Here is a 22,013-nt window from a genome sequence, read left to right on the forward strand (position 1 = left end):
AAGGGTGTGATCAAAAGATTTGGAGACTAATGAAAGGAGCTGGTTCTGTGAATAAGAGAGTCCTGGGGAGTTGTCCAGACTAGCACGTAACCATAGAAGGATTTATGATGGATTGAAGTCCTCAGGTACTAATTCTGCAGTCCCTTTTTCTTTCCTCAATGGCCGGCAGACAAGCTTTTGTAGAAGATTGGAAGATAGAGTGGAGTGAGGCTGCAAATGCTGTAGACTTTAGAAGAATTTTAATTTTTCCCTTTCACTTTTCAGTGGACATTTCCTTTCCTGTGGAGGTAACTTTGACATTGTGGGGAAAAAGAATAAAGGTGCAGCTACAATTTTATCATTAAACTTTTGCCAGATAATGATAGTCACAGAATATTAGAAATGCAGGAATTGGAAAGGACCTCAAGAGATCACTGAGTCCAGCCCCCGAGTTAAAGCAGGTACCCTACAGTAGGTCACAGAGGCAGGCATCCAGATAGGTCTTGAATATCTCCATAGAAGGAGGATCCACAGCCTCTCTGTCAACCTCTTCCAGTGCTCTCTCACCCTTCTAGTTGGTACAGAACTTCCTATGTTTGAGTTTTAGGCCACTGCTCCTTGTCCTATCCCTACACACCACCCAGAAGAGCCTGGCCTCAGCCATTTGCCTCCCACCTCCCTTTAGACATCTTTAAACATTTATCAGATCCCCTCTCTATCATCTTTTCCCCGGGCTGAACAGACCCAGGTCACTCAGCCTTTCCTCATATGAAAGATGTTCCAGTCCTTTTATCATCTTTGTGACCCTCTGCTGGTCTCCTAGGAGATCCCCATCTTCTGTAAACTGGAGAGCCAAGAACTGGCATGTTATTCCAAAAGTGGCCTCACCAAGGCAGAGTAGAGGGGGTATCACTTCCCTTGACCTGCTGACTGCACCCTTTTTAATGCACCTTCTTGGCCACCAGGGCACACTGCTGTATCATGGCCAACCTATTGTCCACAAGACCCCCAGGTCCTTCTCCCCAGAGCTCATCTCCATCAGGTCATCCCTTAACCTGTATTGATGCATATGGTTATTCCTCTTTAGTTGCAAGACTCTACACTTGCTCTTGTTAAACCTTATTATATTTTAAATTTTTAAGGAGGCTTTTTTGATGTAAGGATCACTTGAACTTGACTTGGAGCTCTACAAAAATACCAGCACATGGCGGACGGCTCAGTTACTCTGCTGTCCTTGTTCTCAGGCTCTAGAGTTTGCTGTACTGTCAGCTTGCAGTTGGAGTGGGAGAGAGACACTCAGTGGCCATATGATGTTGTTAGAGAAAAGGAAATGAACTCTCCAACATGGCAGTATCCTTGAAGGAGGATGTTGCTCTATTTAGGATACACCATATGTTTGTTTTTCTACAAAATAAATCTTTGTGTCTTACCTTTTCCTTATTCTACACTGTGTCCCAACAGCGCCACGAGAATGTGAGGAAGATGAGTTCTCGTGTCAGAATGGGTACTGCATCCGCAGCCTGTGGCACTGCGATGGTGACAATGACTGTGGAGACAACAGTGACGAGCAATGTGGTGAGTAGTGGTGCTGCCAATATGATGAATCCCCTGTTGGTGCTTAAAAAGGCATTGCACACACACCTGTGCAGTTCTAAGATCCCCTTAGCATATCAAGGGCTTGCAGCTGGCTCATCTGAGCGAAGTTTGTGTGATTTTTTTTCCCTGACTGGCTGCTTGTAATCTCAGGCTGTGGCTTATTTGCCAGGCAAATTTGTGACTTGTTATTCCTTGACTTGCCATTGTGAAATCTCTTTTGATTCCTTTTGAATCCACTACTCTGTGTCTATTAAATGAGCACTGGTGGTTTTGTCCAGACACTGGATGATGTGGAAATGTGTGATTTAAATGAGCAGGCATGTTTGTTGGTGCCCTAGGAGCTTCAGAACTATGGTGTGGTTGTTTTCTGAGCACTCAGAGAGAAGTCAAAGTATTTTTTTTTTTTTCTTACTGCTTTCTCTGCAGATATGAGGAAATGCTCAGAGAAGGAGTTCCGCTGTAGTGATGGCAGCTGCATAGCTGAGCACTGGTTCTGTGATGGTGACACAGACTGCAAAGATGGTTCGGATGAAGAGAATTGCCGTAAGTGCTCTTCTTACTTTGTAGTCATAGGAAATAGCCCTTTGGACCTGCTCTTGTCTTGAGATTTGGCACGTTTCCTGCAGCAGAGATCAGAAACAAGTCAGTTCTGCATGTACTGGCAGCTATGCTGCCTTCTGTTGTCTACTGTAGAGGGCATGAGAGGATGGTGTGTCTCTCATGTTACCTCACAGAAATACTTGATCTGTTCCTGGCTACTTTTCTGTTGCTTCCCATGGCTATGTGACCTTGAGTCAGAACAGGGGGCTTATGATGTAGTGAATATAACTGTGTATAAAATTGTAGGAGATAAAGGGCAAGGGGAAAAGGGAGAAAACAATTGCTTTCTTTATCCTCTTGTCTGAATCCTACCCAGAATTTCTCAGGGGACTTTGCCCACTGATAATATCTTCAAGGACTGCATGTTGCTAACTGGCACGCTGCAAGGGCTGCCTGCACAACCAGCTTCTCACCATTCAGGTGCTTTATGCAGGACATCTGATAAGGGACAGTAAATGAGTTAGCTGGAAGCTGATTTGACTGATGGGAATGGAGAGATGGGAGTGTGAGAGCCAACAACAGTTGTCTCTTTTTTTTTTCTTGTCTACATCCACAGCCTTGTAGTAAATGGGACAAGAGTCTATTATGTCCCTTCCTAACCCCCACTGCCTCTTTGCTGTGTCTCTGAGCGCAGTTAGCGTCTGTGAAAGTTTCAGTGGTCCCTTCCCCCACCGTGCTCTCAAAGGCATTTTGCAGAATTTGTTCTAGATAGCAGGAAACTTCAAAAAGCTCTGGGAGGAGGGACTGGGGCTGCCAGCTCCTGAAGGGCAGGGGGAGTGGGTGCACGGAGGAGTTGTCTTTTATCTCTCTAGATAATGAGAGTTGGCAGCAAACCAGGGGCTGCAAACATTTCTAAGCTGGGAAAGGGCTCTAAGAGGAAGGCAGCTTTTCTTCCTCGCCTTTCCCCTTCTCTTTTCTCCCTCCTTTGCCTGTTGCTTCCCTACAGGCCACGAATAGGCCCTGGGGGAGTGAGGGGAGATGTTGTTTCAACCTTGCCTGCTATGGAGGTTTATGGGCAACCTGAATTGGTACCCTGCTCCTCTGAGCTGGAATGCCTCTCAGATTGTGGCTGGCAGTTTTTTTCTGTAAGGCATTTTAGGTATGGAACTTCACTAAGAAGCTTTGTTTGGCTACCTCCTTTTATGTTCTTCAGTGTGGTTGTCATCTTTTTCTTAAATCCAATGCTGCTCATTGTTCATCTAAAACAATGTGGGACTAAGCTGTTCAGTTTTTTCCTTGTTATTTATTTATTTTTGTGGAGGGTATTGGGAAGTAAAAAGATCATATAATTTAATCGCAGTACATGAGAATTTAAGTCATTGGCTTCACTTTCTGCTCAGATAAGCCCAAACACTTCTTTCAGACTTCCTTGGTAAGGAGCAGGTTAACACACATTTCAGTACCCAGCTGCTGGATACTGGCTGAACTGGAGCTCTTACTGCGTGCCTACAGGCATAGTTCCTGTCCCAGATTGCCAGTCTTTGTTTTCCCTTTTATTTAATAGATCTGTTTGTGGAGCTCCTCAGTTGAAAGGGTCACGTGTCTGAAACATGCAGTTCATTCTCTGGACAGTAGGAGAAGAGACATCAGATTCTGTTCTGTGGGACTCATATTTTTCCTCACTTCCCACATTGTATGCTAGTGACCAGAGAACAGTAGGAAAATCCTTGACTAAGTTTGTTGGGTTCTGCCTGGGGAATGCCAGTGCTCCTTACTGATAAAACTGTTTGAGTGATGGCTTGAGAGTGATGGGCATGAAGAAACTTCAAAGGTCATGTGCAGAAGTGGGCACTCTGCTGCCTGCTTTTGGTCTTCAAGTGCGTATTTTTGTTAAGATTTTTAAGAAATCATGCCCTACTTTAACCTTGCGTTCTGAGCTGCCTCAATCCTTAATATAGAACTATCCCAAAAGGATAGTTTTGTTTTTACTTTTGTTTCTGTGTCTGTCTTTTGGAAACTTAGTAACCATTACAATTCTTTACAGAGGATACTAGGACAGTATCTTGAGCACAGGAGAGAAGGCGACACTCATAGATCTTCATCACTTTCTTCCATTATATTTGTTATTTTTATTTTTTAGGAGGGTGTTGACTGCACAGTTGCCTTTGTGTGTAGCTTTAAACCGCTCCTCATTGAAGCACAAACAGCACTGATGGTCCTCTGAGTAATACAGGTCATGCAGAGATAGGCAGCAAGGACTAGCAATTTCCAACACTTTTCCACTGAATACTTGCTAGTCTGTTACTAGATTGAGGAAGGCTGCATCTAAACTGGATTGTGCGCTGTTATCTTACACATCTTTTGTTTGATTCCTTTGTTAGCATCAGATGTTCCAGCTGCCACCTGCAGCTTGGAGGAATTCCAGTGTGCATATGGACGCTGCATCTTGGACATCTACCACTGTGATGGTGACGATGACTGTGGGGACTGGTCTGATGAATCTGACTGCTGTAAGTTAGTGCAGGGTGATGCACAGATCCAAATGTCTGTTTTGTGAACCTAAATGGATTTTGAGTTGGCTGGAAAGACAGCCATCTAATTGATCACACATAAGCTGTCTCTTTCATTATTTTAAATTCAGGAAAATGAGGGTAGTGACAGAAATCACTGCATAGTCAGCACATTTATGCACACATGAATGAAAGCAGCTGGTCAGGACCGAGTTCCAGAATAACAGAGTCTAAGCAAAGCACTGAGAGATTTTTTGGATATTCCATTGGTCTGAATTCACTCTGTTGTTTAATATCTCTGCAGCATCTCACCAGCCATGTCGCTCTGGGGAGTTCATGTGCAACAGTGGCTTGTGCATTAATGCTGGCTGGAGGTGTGATGGAGACTCTGACTGTGACGACCAGTCTGATGAGAGGAACTGCAGTGAGTGCTGGGGACTAATGGGAGTGTTCCATTTCTGCTAGATGCATGAGTGTGTGGGGGAGTATTATTGAGACCAGGCTCTTCTGATCATTCTTGCTCATCTAACTTATTTTTGTTTTGTTTTGACCCGTCAGCTACGTCTATGTGTACAGCTGACCAGTTCCGCTGTAAATCAGGACGCTGTGTCCGTTTGTCCTGGCGCTGTGATGGGGAAGATGACTGTTCCGACAACAGCGATGAGGAGAACTGTGAAAATACAGGTTTGGTCTGCTGCCTTGCTGCTTGTATCCAATAATTCCATTCTGGAGGTAATAGACAGCAAAGTTGCTTTTGGATGGCTTGACAGAGTTCAGTCTCAACTTTCAGTGTTTCTCAAAGAGATGAGATATGTAGGTTATCTTATAAGCTTGCAAACACATGCAGTTCCTTGTGCTTAGACTAACTAAAGTGGTTGTGTTCTCTGGTCAGATATCAGATCCATGCATCTTTCTATCCTGTCCATGCTATGTTTTACCACAAAGCTTTGAGGCACTTGTAAACACTAATAATGTTCAAAGTTGCTACATTCATCAAACAGGTATGAGTCTAGCTCATGCTTTCTAGGTAATTCTAAATAGCTTTTGTGTTGCCATATGAAGCTGCCAAGCAATTGTTAACAGGCAGTAGATTGGAAGAAGACATGTTGTGAAAATTAAGAAGAAAGCCTTTGTTTTAGAGGTTAAGGATGCCAACCCCTGCTGTCCCCTCTACCTTAGACCTCTGCTCAGGAGTCTCTCTTGCCCTTTGTCATAATCATTTCCCTTACAGTTATTCCTCTATATAATTTGGATACAGAAAAGAACAGGGTTTCAACAGACCCTCATGTCACCGTAGGATTCAGGGAATATCTAGAATCTTCTGTTTTTCTTAAATCCTTCAGGTTGTCCGTAGCCCTTGCTGAGGAGTAATGCATACTGGTCAGTGAATTTGTCATAGTGAGCAGAGTCCAGAAGTGTATACTGACCTGTCTTCATCTGTGTATTTTAAAAAGTGGGTTTACAGGTGATAAAAGGGATTTTTTAGAACTGTAACCATGGGCTGGACAGTGTGTATTGTACAGGAAGAGCTGAGGCTGAGCTCTGAGCAGAGGTCCTGGAGCTGCTTCTCTAGATAGGTCAGCTGTCATGAGCACCAGTATGCAGATAGTGATAATCCTGGAAAAAGCAATTGTACTTGTAGAAAAAGCAGTAACTACGCTTCCTTGTCTCAAAGTATTCAAACACTGAACCGTTGCAACCCTGAAACCAAATCAAAATTCCAGAGCCACTGAAATTCAACCTCTCCACTTCAAACAAACCCCAAGATGGTTGACTGCAGCTTTTGCTACCATAAAATTAGTTGTGCAGTTCTGCATTCGGTCTACAGTGATAGCAACAAAGAGTTAACTTGGAAGTTCTAGTCACAGTAGAATACGTACTGGCTCATCTGATGAGAAATAGCCTTAATGTCTGTAGCATGCGTTAGAAACCTGTGACACTTAGAATTACGTTTTTGTTGGCTATAGAAAGAAAATTCCTAGAACACTAGGAGATCAGCTTAAGTAAGAATCTCTATCTTCATTATGATAAATGTGGCCCAAGTTTCAGAATCCTTTATGAAAAGTATTCCTGTGCCCTGAAAAGTGAGTCTCTGTGTTTCTGTGTTCCCAGTTGGTGTGTCTGTTAGTTCTTATTTCTCTTAGATAATCTCACAACTACCCTTTTCCATTCTGCTTACAGGCAGTCTGCCAAGTTATTTTTTTCTTTGCTGGTAACTGTATTGTCTTGTATTCGTAGGATTATCAGAGTGTGATGATTTGGAAACCACTAACAAAGTCAGCTTGAGAGGTACAAGAAATAAGAGGCAATAGGGCAGCACAGTTATCGCTGAAGAAACAATTAGATTGGCAGAGTCCCTACAAATAGCATTACTTTACTTACAGGAATTCCGTGGTGTCCTTGCCAACAGCAGAAGTTGAAGTGTGTAGCTCGTGTGTGAAATCCTGTTGCCTGAGCTCACATTTCAAGGATGCATGTAAATCTCATTCCAAGTCTGTCACAGTGCAGTTAGTGCTGGACAAGACACACATTCCTCTGCAGGCTTAAGATCCATAGCCATGCTGATCTGGCATCTCAGATGACTAAACTTGCTCCTTTCTGATACACGCTCAGGAACGTTGCGGAATCTGGAACCAAAGGGAATTAGTCTAAAACCCTGAAGTCATTCTGAGAGAAACTAAATAGCTGAACTTCCAATAAAGCAACTCTGGCCTCAATTTGAAGGCGAGCTAATAAGCCTCTGAATCAATGTAAAGAAATCTGGTGCAGTGTGAAGTGGAAGATGAGTTGAATTCAAGGAAAGAGGAAGTAATGGATTTCTGCTCATATATAAAGATTGTAACCAATCTTAGAAAACATTCTTTATCAATTACTTTGCCATGACTGTTGTTCCATCAGTAAGTTCTGGTCTGCTTATATTCCTCTTCCTCTATTGCAGGGACCCCCCAGTGTGCTCCAGACCAGTTCCTGTGTGGGAATGGACGTTGCATTGGCCAACGGAAGCTCTGCAATGGAGCAAATGATTGTGGAGATGGCAGTGATGAGAGCCCTCATCAAAACTGTCGTAAGTTCTGCAAGTCAGGTCTTAATTATAAATGGAGGCACTGTGTGTGGGAGTCAATTTGTTGCTGAAGGATGTGTGTAAGAAAGCTTGGGTTGTGTTAATGGAAGGGAGTGTGGGTTGAAGACTGAGGACATTGACCTCTGTGGTTTTCCAATTGCATACTGTGGAGAAGGAATAATGGGGAGAAGATTATACTCTCAGGTATCAAAGTCTGTTTGCAGAGATAATGAATCTGCAGCCATATTTACCGAACTTCATTGTCCAGTAGCTGTTCCCTGTTGGTTGTGGCCTGCAGGGACATTTCTGTCTGTGAAGAGGCAGCTTCCAGCACAACCTGTATCATCCCTGTCTAGCTTAGCCTGTTCTTGAGGGTGACTGCTACTTAACAGCCGAGAACACAAGCAGCTGCTTTGTGGTTTCAGCTCAGTTATCTTCATCTATTGCTTTCACAGGTCCACGAACAGGGGAAGAGAACTGCAATGTCAACAATGGTGGCTGTGCTCAGAAGTGCCAGATGGTACGAGGGATGGTGCAGTGCACCTGCCATACAGGTTACAGGCTTCTGGAAGATGGCCGGTCATGCCAGGGTGAGTTTTTGGAGCAGTAGCTTCTTCCCTGCTGCTTTGATGTGCTTGCAGTTGATGGCTATGAGGGGGTGCAAATTGGAGCACGAAGGCAGAAGCAAGCTTGTGGTGAGACTGTTAATATTATAATAGTAATTTTATCCCTTTGGCTCTAACATGCAGATGTGAATGAATGTGCTGAGGAAGGCTATTGCAGTCAAGGCTGTACCAACAGTGAAGGTGGCTTCCAGTGCTGGTGTGAGCAAGGCTATGAGCTGCGTCCTGACAAGCGTAGCTGCAAAGCTCTAGGTAAACAGAAATTCAGTCTTACTCTATTGAATGTTTGTTGGATCCAGTTCTCTTAACTTTGCCTCTAGTGCTTCACTGGCAACATTGTGCTGCTCACACACAAGGAAGTACCTGGATTTATGTTAGGTATGCCCAGGTTGTTGGTGAAAACCTGTGAAAATTTTATGATTTTGACTGTAGGGTGGTGTTTCACTGTTTCCTTTCCTTGCCAGCAGGACACCCTCTGCTTCCTTGTCTTATTCCTTGTCATCCAGGTGGCCTACACCCTGAGGCAGAAACAGTGTCCTTTTTCTGTTTTGGAAGTGTCTCGGGCCCTATTTTTATTTTTTTCAGTGGAAGTATCTACTGACTTACTTTATATCTGGCTGAGGCATACTTTAACTGTGTCCTGTTTTGCTGTGGTTGGAGGTTGTGGTAGATGGTATGGTAGAGTTTCTGTGTTTGCATGGCTAGAAGGTGGATAGAGACAAGGGAGACTATAACCTTACTGCCAAGTGTGTGCCTAGTGGTACGGCTTCAGGTGAGATGAGCTCAAATGGGACCTGGACTGATCACATATTGCTGAGTGAACATTTGCCAAAATCTTTAAAACTGCCCATTTTCAGAGGAGAACTATGTGATGGGGTTAGGGAAGGGGCTGTCTGAACTGTTTTGTAATTGGGTGTTGATTTCTTAGTACAAATGCTGCAAGACTGTGTTCTGAGACTTATAGTAAAGGGAACGGTAGCCAGGACTCTTATCAAAGTACTCTATTGCTGTCTTCTCATATATCCTCAGGGCCAGAGCCAGTGTTGCTCTTTGCCAATCGAATTGATATCCGGCAAGTGTTGCCTCATCGCTCAGAGTATACGCTGCTCCTCAACAACTTGGAAAATGCCATTGCCCTTGACTTCCACCACAGCAAGGAGCTGGTATTTTGGTCTGATGTTACTCTGGATCGCATAATGAGGGCCAATCTGAATGGTAGCAATGTGGAAGAAGTGGTGTCTACAGGTCTGGAAAGCCCAGGTGCGTCACCCTAAAAGGCAAAAGCTTGTGCCCTGTCTATGATATGAGAATGGGGATGGGTGAGTGGAGACAAGTAGATTCCCCGCATTCTAAAAAGAATACCTCTCCTTAAGCAATGGAATGGGCTGGATGGAATGGGTGTGAGATAATTGTCCCCCCGGAATTTATCTCTGCTGACAGAGAATAAGATAGGAGGATGGAACTGGGCCTTTCTTGAGGCTAAGAAAGAAAGGGAACTATTTTTCTGAGCAGAGCCTGCTCCTTATTTCATTCTGTGCTTAATTCTCCCCTGGAGATAGGTGGACTTGCTATTGACTGGATACATGACAAATTATACTGGACAGACTCTGGAACATCTCGAATTGAAGTAGCAAACTTGGACGGTACTCACAGGAAGGTGCTTTTGTGGCAGAACCTGGAGAAACCCCGGGCAATTGCCCTCCATCCTATGGAGGGGTGAGTGAAAACTGGAGTCCTCAGTGAGCCTTCCATGTGAGGGTCAGGTGAACAGTGGTCACTAAGGGTGCCCCTGAGTGCAAGCCCCTTGCTTGGTGCCTGCAGTTTGGGAAGCCTTGCAAGCTGAGGGCTTTCAGAGCTTTAGTCCTATTCTGGACTCTTCAGGTTTCAGCAGCCTGAAAGTGCTGGGTGTTACCTTTCCAGCTGTTGCTTCTCCCATGGCTGTAACTCAGTCTCATGCATGAGGTCATGGGATCAACATTGTTTTACCCTGATAGGAAGTGTTGCAGTGTGCATTAGGTGTGACATTAGTATTCTGACCTGTGTCTCTCTGCCCCCTCCAGCACGATCTACTGGACTGACTGGGGCAACACTCCTCGCATTGAGTATTCCAACATGGATGGCTCTAATCGGCGCATCATTGCAGATACGCACCTATTCTGGCCCAACGGACTGACCATTGATTATGCAGGGCATCGGATGTACTGGGTGGATGCCAAACACCATGTCATCGAGAGGGCTGACCTTGATGGACGGAATAGAAAAGCTGTTATTAGCCAAGGTGAGTAATGGAGCTGGGTACTGGAAATGTTCTCTGCAGCAAAGAAGGCAGAATGACATGGTGCTTAGCTGAGTTTCAGAGCCACCTGCTTGTAGGTGACTTGTTATTCTATGGTTATTTATTTTTTAATTGCTGTGGGATGAATTCTGTTGCTAATGAGGAGTGGATGAGACATTGATGAGACATCAATGGACAGGAGGTAGGAAGTATCTTGTCACATTAATGTATGGTGGATTTGAGCAGATTGACTGTGGCAGTGCTTAAGGGGTACTCGTAAGAGTTCCCTTGCCTCTCTGCTATCACAAGTCCTGTTGAACATGATGGAAGCCCTGTATTGGATGTCTGTTGCAGGCCTTCCACACCCATTTGCTATCACCGTGTTTGAGGACAGTTTGTACTGGACAGACTGGCACACCAAGAGCATTAACAGTGCCAACAAATTCACAGGCAAGAACCAGGAGATCATCCGAAACAAACTCCACTTCCCTATGGACATCCACACGCTGCATCCTCAGCGTCAGCCAGCAGGTAACTGCAGAGAGGGTAGAGACCAATTCGAGCTGCTGGTAGAACTGTTCCTGCCACCTGCCCTTTAAAGCAGAGAGATGTCAAGCCTGAACCTAGTATACTAATGCATCCCCCACTTCTGTCCGGGGCTGCTGCAGCGTTTGCTCCATCCGGCAGCTTGATACAGGTGCCTCAGCAGCGGCAACCCTGTGCTAGGTGTTACCGCAGCTCCCCCTGCTGACATTCAGGGGTAAATACTTTCCAATGAGAATAATCCTTTTAAATTACTGTAATCTGTTTGGGAAGTACATTGATTTAAATGTTTTTCTACTATACTGACTCCTAAAGATGGAGTTTGTGCTTTAATTTGATTTCTTATTCTCAATTAGTGTCTGTGTAGACAAGTTATCCATGTGGGGCTTTGCACCTTGGCTGGTGTTTTCCCCCTTTCCTTTACTCTTTGCTTTATGCGTGGTTGTTTTTGTCTTTGACTACTTGAGCAGGGAGAAACCGCTGTGGGGCCAACAATGGGGGCTGTACACACCTGTGCCTGCCGAGCAGCAAGGATTACACCTGCGCCTGCCCTACTGGCTTCCGCAAGACCAGCAGCCATGCCTGTGCTCAGAGTAAGTGAGGTGGGACCACAGCCTGCGTGTCCAGATGTTCTGTGGGTGGCAGAGGGTTGGTCGTGGGAATATGCAGCAGTTTCTTCCAAGAAGATACAGCTGAATTGACTGGATAATATTTAGGGCCCTGCTGAAGAATGCCCCACCTTTTTGATGTATTTCTTCGTTCTGCATTCCCATTACCTTCACTAGGCTGGATGGGTGGGGATGCAGAGAAGTTCAGTCCATGGGTCTTTACACCAGGGCTGCTACTAATGCCACACTGCTTGTCACAGCTTTTCCTAAAGCTTTTGTAGGAGCTGTGTCAGTGATGACCAAGATATTCAACCTTGCTGACTTCCAGAGTTTCTATTAGTTTTCAACCATGTGGGAGAATTAGGCCAACTGTTGTCCTAGATTCTCAAGGGATGGCAAAGGTGGAAATGTCTGTGCCATTTTTTGAAGAATACGGTTGAATTTGTTCCCTTAGCAAAGATTATCTCAGGATGCAGTTCTCTACTCCTACACTCCCTGCTGATCCCAATCTCTTATAAGATGATAATTTTTGCTGTCAATAGAATCTTGGGCTGTGACCTGTTAGTAAGAGATGATGTAAATGATTAAGTTTGGAAATAGCAGGGAATTGTCTGTGTCTATCACTGTGTTGTTGAACTTAGAGAAATTAAAAGGAGACCTTTCGACCTTTGATCAGGTCTTGACAAGTTCCTGCTTTTTGCCCGAAGGATGGACATCCGTCGGATCAGCTTTGACACAGATGACCTGTCAGATGATGTCATCCCCCTTGCTGATGTGCGCAGCGCAGTGGCTCTGGACTGGGACTCAAAGGATGACTATGTCTACTGGACAGATGTTAGCACCGACTCAATCAGCCGAGCAAAATGGGATGGATCAGGCCAGGAGGTACAGCGTTAACTATGTGTGGAGACGGTCTAGCCAGGAGACTCCTTGTGCATTTGATTTGAAACCACTGGGAAACACTGGCTTCCTGAGGAACTGTAGTTCATGTTGGATTTATTGTTCATTGATTTGTCTAGTTCTGGCAATAATGGGCTCTGACGTCAGTGAGCACTTAAAACACAAGTTTGATGTAGGTTCCTGTTTATCTGGAAAACCCCAAAGGTGGGGAAAAAGCATGTTGATTTACAAGCTGCGGTTGATTCCTCTGTTGTAGCCCTAGACACTGAAAGGAGGATGTGTTGCGTTTTCTGTTATGTGCAATATTGTAACAAGAGCTGCATGCTTGGGACTTGTACGTGCCCTTATGCTCTTGTTACCATTAATGAGGCAAACAGAATTCAAGAGTTGGAGTTGTGTTTTGAACAGATATGAAAAACAGGTGTATAACTTAGTGTGAGACTTATTTGAACTAATAAGTCCTTAATGCTCTCTCTCATATCTTATTGTTTTGCTTGAACTTCTATTATTTGAAAGTCATGTTTGTGAGTAAGTAGTGCATTGGGCTAGTGTTTCTTTACTAGGGTCTAATCTCACTAAGGATTTTCTTGTTTATGTTTTTATTTAGGTCGTGGTGGATACCAGCCTGGAAAGTCCAGCTGGACTGGCAATTGACTGGGTCACCAACAAACTGTACTGGACTGATGCAGGTACTGGGCTCCTCTGCTTTACTGGAGTTTCAGTCTTCATTATGAGTAATGAAGGACGCCCTTAAATAAAGTTGAGGTTGAAGTGGAATCATTAGGTAACCTCTCTTTATAGTGTTCCTGGTGCTAATTCTTTAGAAAGGCTTATAGCAGAAGTCAAGTTCTACTGCTCTCTTGCTGCAGAGCTTATATCTGTGCATGTTCACATCATGTATTCCAACAGTACATCTTGGGGTGCAGCAGGTAGGATTTGAAGGTTGTTTCCCATCGGAGTACAAGTTCGAAGAGATGTAGGAGAGGTGATTCTTCTCTAGCTGCTGTCTTAGGTCTATATTGTATAGATACTTCGATAGCTTAGGAAAGTGCTGACTTGTGCTGACATAGAACCTTGTACCAGTCACAGCCACACAGGTGACAGGGATGATACTTTGAGCCACGTTTCTTATTTATCTTCCAGACAGGAAAAGAGATGGGGGATGGAGAAGAAAGCATTGATCTATGGATAGTGTTTACCTTACCTGTTGTTATTCCTGAGGTATGTGCTTAATTCTTTCTCTCAATCTTTGTAGGAACAGATCGAATAGAGGTCTCCAACACAGATGGGACCATGAGGACTGTTCTGATCTGGGAGAACCTAGACAGACCTAGAGATATCGTAGTGGATCCCATTGGAGGGTGAGAGATTCTTTCTTCTGGGGTGACACGGAAATTCTTTTCTGTCTTAAGATGTTAAAGTGCTTTGATTTAGTGCCGTGATCTCTCTAGCACCTTTGTTCTATGTTCTGCCAAAGGCTGAAATTAGAGACCTGATTTTGGACTCTAGTAGAACAAGATAAGCTGGAGTAACTGCGTGTCATGCTGCAAGAGCAGTCAGATATTTTCATGTTTCTAACAACTAAAGATCTGGTAAAGAAAATGTTGTGAATTAAGCAAACAAGATGTTTTCTATTTAATTGTTTCACATCTATATTGAATTTATACTCAAGCACTCTTGTTTATCAACCACAACTGAAACTGAAGGACCTCCTCAGGTAAATTAGGGCTGATCTTAAGCATGATGTGACATTAGTGACCTATTTGCTTCAAAGCATTGTGTCAGTGGGAGTACTGAATGATCAAATGCACCATGGAAAGCAATGCTGGGTAGATTAACAGCAACAAATTTCACTTCTTACCATAGTATGGAGCTGGGAACTGCATGGGTAGAAAGAAGTATGCTATGCTTTCCTTGAGGGGGTTACTGAAACACCAGTGCAGCAACAGTACAAAGGGCTAATGGTGAAGACTGGTAAATAATTGGTTAGTTATTAGACCTTTAAATTTTTCCTCCACGTTTTAATAAGGCCAGCACATGGGCTGTGGAAAGGATATCAGTTTGAGTATAATTTTAGGCATAATACCCAAGGCTGAATATGAGTATGATGTTAGTCTGGTGCTGCTTCTTGCTAGCTGCTGAAGGCAACAGGCTCTTACTTCTCACTACAGCCACTGTCCAAGTGTAATGGCAGTGACAGGCTTCACATATTCACCTCTCTCTTGGCCTTGTGTTCAGGTTCATGTACTGGACTGACTGGGGAGCCAACCCAAAAATTGAGCGCGCTGGTATGGATGCTTCAAATCGCTTGGTGATCATTTCCTCCAACTTGACGTGGCCTAATGGCTTGGCCATTGACTATGAATCACAGCGCTTGTACTGGGCAGATGCAGGCATGAAGACCATTGAGTATGCCAGTCTGGATGGCAGCAACAGGAAGGTATGGAAAACATCTTTGAGGAGGGAGTCTGGGAGCATGAGGCACAAGTCCTAGAGCACAGAGTGCTGATGGCCCCTGCCTCTCTCTCCAGTTGAAAGTGAAATCTTCCAAATCAAGACATGTTGAGCTGCTTTCACCAGGAGAGAGATTCCCTTTCAGTTGTAAACTGTGTTTGAGGGAATCTCTGTTTGAGGGCTCTCACTGCCCCATCACTGCTTGTGCTGTGTCTGTACATTTTGATGTTGAGAAAGGGCAAGGGAAGCCTCTTTTCCTTAGTGACATTTAGTAACGTTTTTTGGGGGGGCTGGGGGTGATCTAACTAGGTGCTGATTGGGAGCAATCTACCTCACCCATTTGGACTTACGCTTTATGGCGAGAGAATCTACTGGACAGACTGGCAGGCCAAAAGCATCCAGAGCGCAGATAGAAGGACTGGGCAGGCACGGGAAACGCTGCAGGACAATCTGGAGAACCTTATGGATATTCATGTTTTCCACCGGCATAGGCCACCAGGTACAGAACTCACCCCAAGCTACACTGAGCTTAGAGTTTATTCAGGCTGCAGAGTATGTGTCACTGCCTCCTGAAAAGAGCTGAGCTATCTGTCAGCCCTCAGTGCCTTAAGCTGTGGAATATGAGAGCATGGGAATAACTCTCAGCCTGGTATTTAAAACCATTCTAGAATGCATTTCTGTAGCTGTTAGACCCCTTTCTTGTGCCCATCCTGCTGCTGTATGGATTCCTGTTATCTTTCCTGTAGTACATACACCATGTGAAGTTAACAATGGAGGCTGCAGTCACCTGTGCCTTCTGGCACCTCTTCCGAAAGGTTATAGCTGTACCTGTCCTACTGGGATCAACCTACAGTCTGATGGCAAGACGTGCTCCACTGGTGAGTCCGCTCTGTAAGATCTTCAATGAGGGTGGATCACAGCTACATTCTGATCCCGTCCTTGTTAAAGAACAGAATGCACTTTTATGCACTTAACTGCTTTACCTTGAAAAACCAGTCTTGATGTCTGTACCTCCTCTGTGACAGGGAATTACTACAAGAAACAATTTGATACTGCATTTTTGCAGAAGGAATTGTTCTTGAAATTGCATTTGGCAACTAAACCCGTTCTCACATTTTGCCCATATTTTTGCTCTAATCTGATCCCACGTTTTACCAGAAGCAACTCTTCTATGAGTGCACTCATCTTCAATTTGGAATTGAAGAAGCATTTTGTGTCACTCATTACATCTCTTGTACCCAGACTCCCATAAGCATCTGTGACTTTCCCTTTTCCACTCAGATGCATGTCAGCTCCAGAATGCTCAACAAATTACACCTGCAATTGCATGACTTTTTTCTCACTGATAGCTGTTCATTTTCAACTCTCTGCAGGAATGACCAGCTTTCTGATCTTTGCCAGAAGGACTGACATACGGATGGTCTCTTTGGATATTCCCTACTTTGCTGATGTCGTTGTTTCAGTCAATGTCACCATGAAAAACACCATCGCAATTGGAGTGGATCCTCATGAAGGTCTGAACTTCATAGTGTATCCAACTCCCTGTTTGAAAGGCAATAAGTGACTTCAGTATCTGAATGTCTGAGTAGAGATCTGGATGCAGATTTTACTGTAGGTTGTGAACTTGAATAGATACATTTTTTATTATATGGTGAAAATGTTCCTTTCCTGATGAGGATGTCCTTATATGAGGATAAACCCAACTGAGTGGAGAAAGCTGCCTGCTATATTGAGCGAGGTCCCTGTGTATTTTGGATTTAAGAAAGCTTTCTACCAGCTGAAACGTGTTACAGCAATAGAGCTGAGACAGTGACTGTTGATTTATACTAGAATCTGATGCTGTGTTGATGTAAACCTGTTGTGTAGCAAGGTCTGATTGCTCTCCTCTGGGAAATTCTGAGAAATAAAATGTGGGTCTCTACTACTAGCTTAAAAAGTGTTGTACGTTCCCTTACCTTTTGCAAAGCTAACCTTATTAGAATAGCAGAAATCTATTCTAATAGCCAGCACGTACACACCTTTTGGGAATGAGTGGAACATAATTTTGCACTCTGGCTGAACAGCCTTGTGCTGCTGTTATTTCTGTGCAGTCACATCTGTCTTGAATTGCCTAGCTGGTAGTCAGACATCTGGGTCTGGATGTTAAGAGTTTTGGTGATTTATTTAAGTTTCTCTTATTCAACCCAGGAAAGGTTTATTGGTCAGACAGCACACTGCGAAAAATAAGCCGGGCTGCCCTTGATGGCTCCAAATTTGAGGACATCATCACCACAGGTAAGACTGATTTTTGTCCTCTTGACAAAAGAGGTGCAGTGTGAAAAGAGAGAAGAGATTCTCTGGTCTCCTGGTGGAGCAATCTCTTTAAGTTTTTGGTGGAAGGGGAAGCAAAGCCTAAAGCATCTTGATGAGGTGCACAAAGGCAACATTGGAAGTTCCTGACTAAGCTGGGAGAATGAGAAGTGATTGATACACCTTTGTGTTTTCTCAGGTCTGTTGACTACAGATGGGCTGGCTGTGGATGCTATTGGCAGAAAGATATATTGGACAGATACAGGAACAAACCGTATTGAAGTGGGCAATCTTGATGGCTCCATGAGGAAAGTCTTGGTCTGGCAGAATCTGGACAGCCCACGGGCAATAGCCTTATACCACGAGATGGGGTTAGTGTTGTCAGGAAGATTGTCTATGGGTTGGAACACAACTTCTGACCTCTGTTTCCATAACACTTGCTGCTTTTCCTTAGGTATATGTACTGGACAGACTGGGGTGAGAATGCCAAGCTGGAACGCTCTGGGATGGATGGCTCAGGACGTGTGGTTTTGATCAGCAACAACCTGGGCTGGCCCAATGGACTGGCAGTGGATAAGGCTGGGTCCCAGCTGCTCTGGGCTGATGCACACACTGAGGTCTGATTCTCTTCTTCAGCATTGTTTGTCATTGGATTTGTGGTAGCCTGGAGACTGTTTTGAAACTCTTGTGTGAGCTGTGGAAAGAATAAGGGGAATATAAGCTTTTCTGAGAGCTTGGCCTCTGGGAGGGTGGAGAGGAATATCTCTAGTTCAGGCTCTGGTTGCCACTTGTTATAGTCATTGTTTATCATAAGTATTTTGTGTGTGGGGCTGATGTTCTTGCTTCTTCCTTCAGCGTATCGAGGCTGCAGATCTCAATGGTGCTAACCGCCGCACCCTGCTGTCCCCAGTGCAACACCCCTATGGCCTCACTTTGCTGGACTCTTACATCTATTGGACTGACTGGCAAACTCGCAGCATTCACAGGGCTGACAAGGACAGTGGTGCCAATGTCATCCTGGTGAGGGCAAACCTGCCTGGCCTCATGGACATTCAAGCTGTTGATAGGGCACGGCCCCTAGGTGAGTTGCTAGACTGCTCCCAAATGAGTAGTGTCTCATAGTGGTGACAGTAGCCCTTGAAATCTGTCACTGAATCCTTTGAGGAAGCATGAGTGATAGAAGTAGAGCACCAGAATCAGTTTTTCTTTTCTTCTTCTCTCTTGTGTAACTATTTTTAAACTTTTCCCTGTTTATCCAGCTCCATAGCTCTGTTGTTTACTTCTTACTGCACTCGTTTCTTCCCCTTCATTTCATTTCCTACACTGGATTGTACTGACAGACTCATTCTCACACACATCAGGGCCTTTTTTAAAGAGGACTGAATGAGTCATGCCATGTTATGCTTCACCTGGGTCTACTGGCAGTGGAATGTCTCTTTTTTAACTTCAGAAGATGCTCATTCCTCTTTAGCTCGTTGAAACTTTAGTTCTAGTAATTTTTTTGCCCAGCTATTGTAGGCTTCATCTTCTTTGTTCTACAGAATCAATGCTTCTTTAGCTGATATTAATATATCATGCTTTCAAACTATTCTGTGCTAGGGATAGCTTCCTTATGTTACTCTTTGGGGATCCTATACAACCTCATCTTGCCTCCTTGCTCTCGAGTCTGAGTTGTTGCTTTATTTCAGTGGAATTTCCCCAGTGCATACTTCTACTGTGGCTGCTAATAGTAGAATGTTGCTCTTGAAAGTATAACTTTACTATATAACTTCAGGCTAATAGATGCTCCAACCATCGTATGTCCTGGTAATGTTTCCCCTCCTCTGCTCCTTTTGGGCTTCTCCTCCGACTCCCTGCATCTTCTGTGCTTATCCACTCCAAATAAATATGTGCTGGCTTTTCAATTAAAAAAAAACAAAACACACAACAAAACCCTAAGACATGACCCTAATACGTCAAACACTTGCAACAGGCTTCTCTGATGCCTTTGTTTATTTGCCACTATGTGCGGCTAACTTGAAACAGAAGCTTCTTTGTCAGCCTGGCCTCTGGTGCATTGTCATGCTGCTCTTCACAGGGTGGGATCTTTCACTCAGCATTATTTTTTTCCAGCTATAATAAAGTTCAGCTGCAATTCTGTGAATCTATCAGCATTTGGCCGATTCTTTTTCCAAGGGAAAATTATGAAGAGCTGTAGATTGTCATAGAGGCTACAGTTAGGATGAACTGAACTGCTAGCAGGTTGTGCATGTATGTAGCCTTTAAAATAGAGCATTGGTCTCTTGGTACCATATTGATCCTAAAACTGTGCTTTCTCTGCTTCCTAAGGCTTTAATAAATGTGGAGTTCGTAATGGTGGCTGCTCCCACCTCTGCTTGCCTCACCCCACTGGATTCTCCTGTGCCTGCCCCACTGGCATCCAGCTGAAGAGAGATGAGCAGACATGTGACTCTTCTCCAGAGACCTACCTACTTTTCTCTAGCCGTGCTTCCATTCGTCGTATCTCACTGGATACCAGTGACCACACAGATGTGCACATCCCAGTCCCTGAGCTGAACAATGTCATTTCTTTGGACTATGACAGTGTGGATGGCAAGATTTACTACACAGATGTTTTTCTTGATGTCATCAGGTGAGTGCCAATGATCTACTTGGCCACTGCCCAGGTCGCCTAGCTATGTGTGCTGTGTGTGCTGGCTGTGCCACAGCAAGCTATGGAGTGTGCCATTAAGTTGAGGGGACTGTGAGATGCTGTCAGTATACCACTGTTCACACCTAGTCTGTGGCACACAGCATCATGTGTATTGCTGAACTAAATGCTGAAGGTGTATTTAACCTCCAGGAGATTATGGGGAAAAAGATATTTGGGAGGTAGCAGTAAGAAGTGGCCCTGTGGTTTAGGGAGACTTTTTTGTGTGATTGCTATCGGGAACTATCCATTCCTCACTATCATCCACTTGTCTTTTATTTCCATCCAGGCGGTCTGATCTGAATGGCAGCAACATGGAAACTGTTATTGGTCAGGGCCTGAAGACTACCGATGGTCTGGCAGTGGACTGGGTTGCTAGGAACCTCTACTGGACAGACACAGGACGCAATACTGTAGAAGTAGCTAGACTGGATGGGAGTTCTAGGAAAGTGCTGATCAACAATAGTCTGGATGAGCCCCGAGCCATAGCTGTCTTTCCCAAGAAGGGGTAGGTATGGGGTTTTGGTGGGACAGGGAGAAGGGTTGTACAAAGGCCGGTTGGAGGGGGACAATGTGAGTGGAAAAACAGATGTGCTGTGTGAATCTGTAGGCAACAGCCAGGGGCTGACTGAATAGCAGAGGAAACTGAGCAGACAGTAGATTTTAAGATTGGACAGAAGGATAGTTGGGAGTCACAACCTACAGAGCACATGAGGTTTTTTTTGAAACTGAAGAATGAAGAATTTCATTGGTAAATAAAATTTTCAGTAGGTTGAACAAAATGTTTTTTTCTTGTTGCATTTGCCTTTTATCTCATTAGGTACCTCTTCTGGACAGATTGGGGTCACGTTGCTAAAATTGAACGGGCAAATTTGGATGGCTCTGAACGTAAAATCCTCATCAACACTGACCTAGGATGGCCAAATGGCTTGACCTTGGATTATGACACCAGAAGGTCAGTGAAATAATTTGCTCTACCTGTATGGAATTAAGAAATGTAATGAATTTTCTTCAGCTTTCTTAGCTTGGTTTTGTGAAGTAATTTGTTCTGTCCAATCCATCTTGGCTAGAAAATGACTAGAGAGTAAAAAGGAACTGCATAAGTGGAAGCTCACCTCTTGCCTTGTTCCTCCAGGATATACTGGGTGGATGCACATCTTGATCGCATAGAGAGTTGTGATCTCAATGGGAAGCTACGACAAGTGCTGGTCAGCCAGGTGTCACATCCCTTTGCTCTGACACAGGTAAAAAGATTACCCTCCATGCCCCCACCTTTCTCTGTGCCGTGTTGATGAGTTTAGACAGTAGTGAAGTTTGGGGACAGGCAATGGTTGTAGTCTGTGGGAAACAAGGGCAGATGAGGAGCTGATTACTTTTCATATGGAGTTAATGGAGGAGGTTTGTCTGAAAATGTGGAAGGTGTAGATAGCTACCGTTTTTATAAGGGGTTGAGAAGGTCTTTCTTTGGGCCTTCTGCCACTGGGATGTTTTTGATGGGTATTCTGTGTCTATGCAGCCAAACATCCTAATGATTCTGTTTTGTTTGCTTTTTTCTTTTCCTCCATGCTATTTCCCTGAGTAGCAGGACAGATGGATATATTGGACTGACTGGCAAACAAAGTCTATACAGAGAGTGGACAAATATTCTGGGCGGAACAAAGAGACAGTCCTGGCCAATGTTGAAGGGCTGATGGATATCATTGTGGTTTCCCCTCAAAGGCAGACAGGTAAATAGGAGGATCTTCATTTGGGCAAATGGATACAAAAGGAAAATCTAAGACCACTGTGCTATTGTAGATGTCAAGTGAAGTTGGTGAATTTCCTTGGATGTAAACTGTTAATGTGTCTTCCCTGGGCATGTTTTTTCTAACCATGACATTTCAGTCAAGTATGTCTTGACTGTGTTCTCTTACAACTTTGATCAGCAAATGTCACTTTCTGTGTTA

At 44.2% G+C, this 22,013-nt stretch overlaps 1 protein-coding gene across 6 annotated transcripts in view; it reads left to right on the forward strand.

Annotated features, from left to right (window-relative positions):
• The window catches only part of LRP4 (LDL receptor related protein 4), a 74,539-nt gene that overhangs the window by 44,587 nt on the left and 7,939 nt on the right, over nt 1-22,013 (forward strand). For 3 of the 6 annotated variants that reach the window (XM_015864526.3, XM_015864521.3, XM_085548710.1), the window contains exons 4-32: nt 1,441-1,554; nt 2,002-2,118; nt 4,497-4,625; nt 4,930-5,049; nt 5,184-5,309; nt 7,564-7,689; nt 8,142-8,276; nt 8,436-8,561; nt 9,339-9,569; nt 9,869-10,025; nt 10,370-10,587; nt 10,939-11,115; nt 11,595-11,720; nt 12,412-12,620; nt 13,243-13,324; nt 13,891-13,996; nt 14,874-15,075; nt 15,399-15,588; nt 15,836-15,967; nt 16,463-16,603; nt 17,277-17,363; nt 17,578-17,749; nt 17,833-17,995; nt 18,234-18,459; nt 19,707-20,010; nt 20,357-20,575; nt 20,888-21,022; nt 21,203-21,311; nt 21,650-21,794. In XM_015864526.3, the coding sequence (XP_015720012.2) occupies nt 1,441-1,554; nt 2,002-2,118; nt 4,497-4,625; nt 4,930-5,049; nt 5,184-5,309; nt 7,564-7,689; nt 8,142-8,276; nt 8,436-8,561; nt 9,339-9,569; nt 9,869-10,025; nt 10,370-10,587; nt 10,939-11,115; nt 11,595-11,720; nt 12,412-12,620; nt 13,243-13,324; nt 13,891-13,996; nt 14,874-15,075; nt 15,399-15,588; nt 15,836-15,967; nt 16,463-16,603; nt 17,277-17,363; nt 17,578-17,749; nt 17,833-17,995; nt 18,234-18,459; nt 19,707-20,010; nt 20,357-20,575; nt 20,888-21,022; nt 21,203-21,311; nt 21,650-21,794 (4,524 nt within the window). Of the gene's footprint in view, nt 1-1,440; nt 1,555-2,001; nt 2,119-4,496; nt 4,626-4,929; nt 5,050-5,183; nt 5,310-7,563; nt 7,690-8,141; nt 8,277-8,435; nt 8,562-9,338; nt 9,570-9,868; nt 10,026-10,369; nt 10,588-10,938; nt 11,116-11,594; nt 11,721-12,411; nt 12,621-13,242; nt 13,325-13,890; nt 13,997-14,873; nt 15,076-15,398; nt 15,589-15,835; nt 15,968-16,462; nt 16,604-17,276; nt 17,364-17,577; nt 17,750-17,832; nt 17,996-18,233; nt 18,460-19,706; nt 20,011-20,356; nt 20,576-20,887; nt 21,023-21,202; nt 21,312-21,649; nt 21,795-22,013 lie in introns of those variants that run through there. The other 3 variants (XM_085548712.1, XM_015864522.3, XM_085548713.1) reach the window with 2 other exon arrangements.

The sequence above is a fragment of the Coturnix japonica genome, chromosome 5, assembly GCF_054131305.1.
Source record: "Coturnix japonica strain WE chromosome 5, WE-NBRP24, whole genome shotgun sequence".
NCBI lineage: Eukaryota > Metazoa > Chordata > Aves > Galliformes > Phasianidae > Coturnix > Coturnix japonica.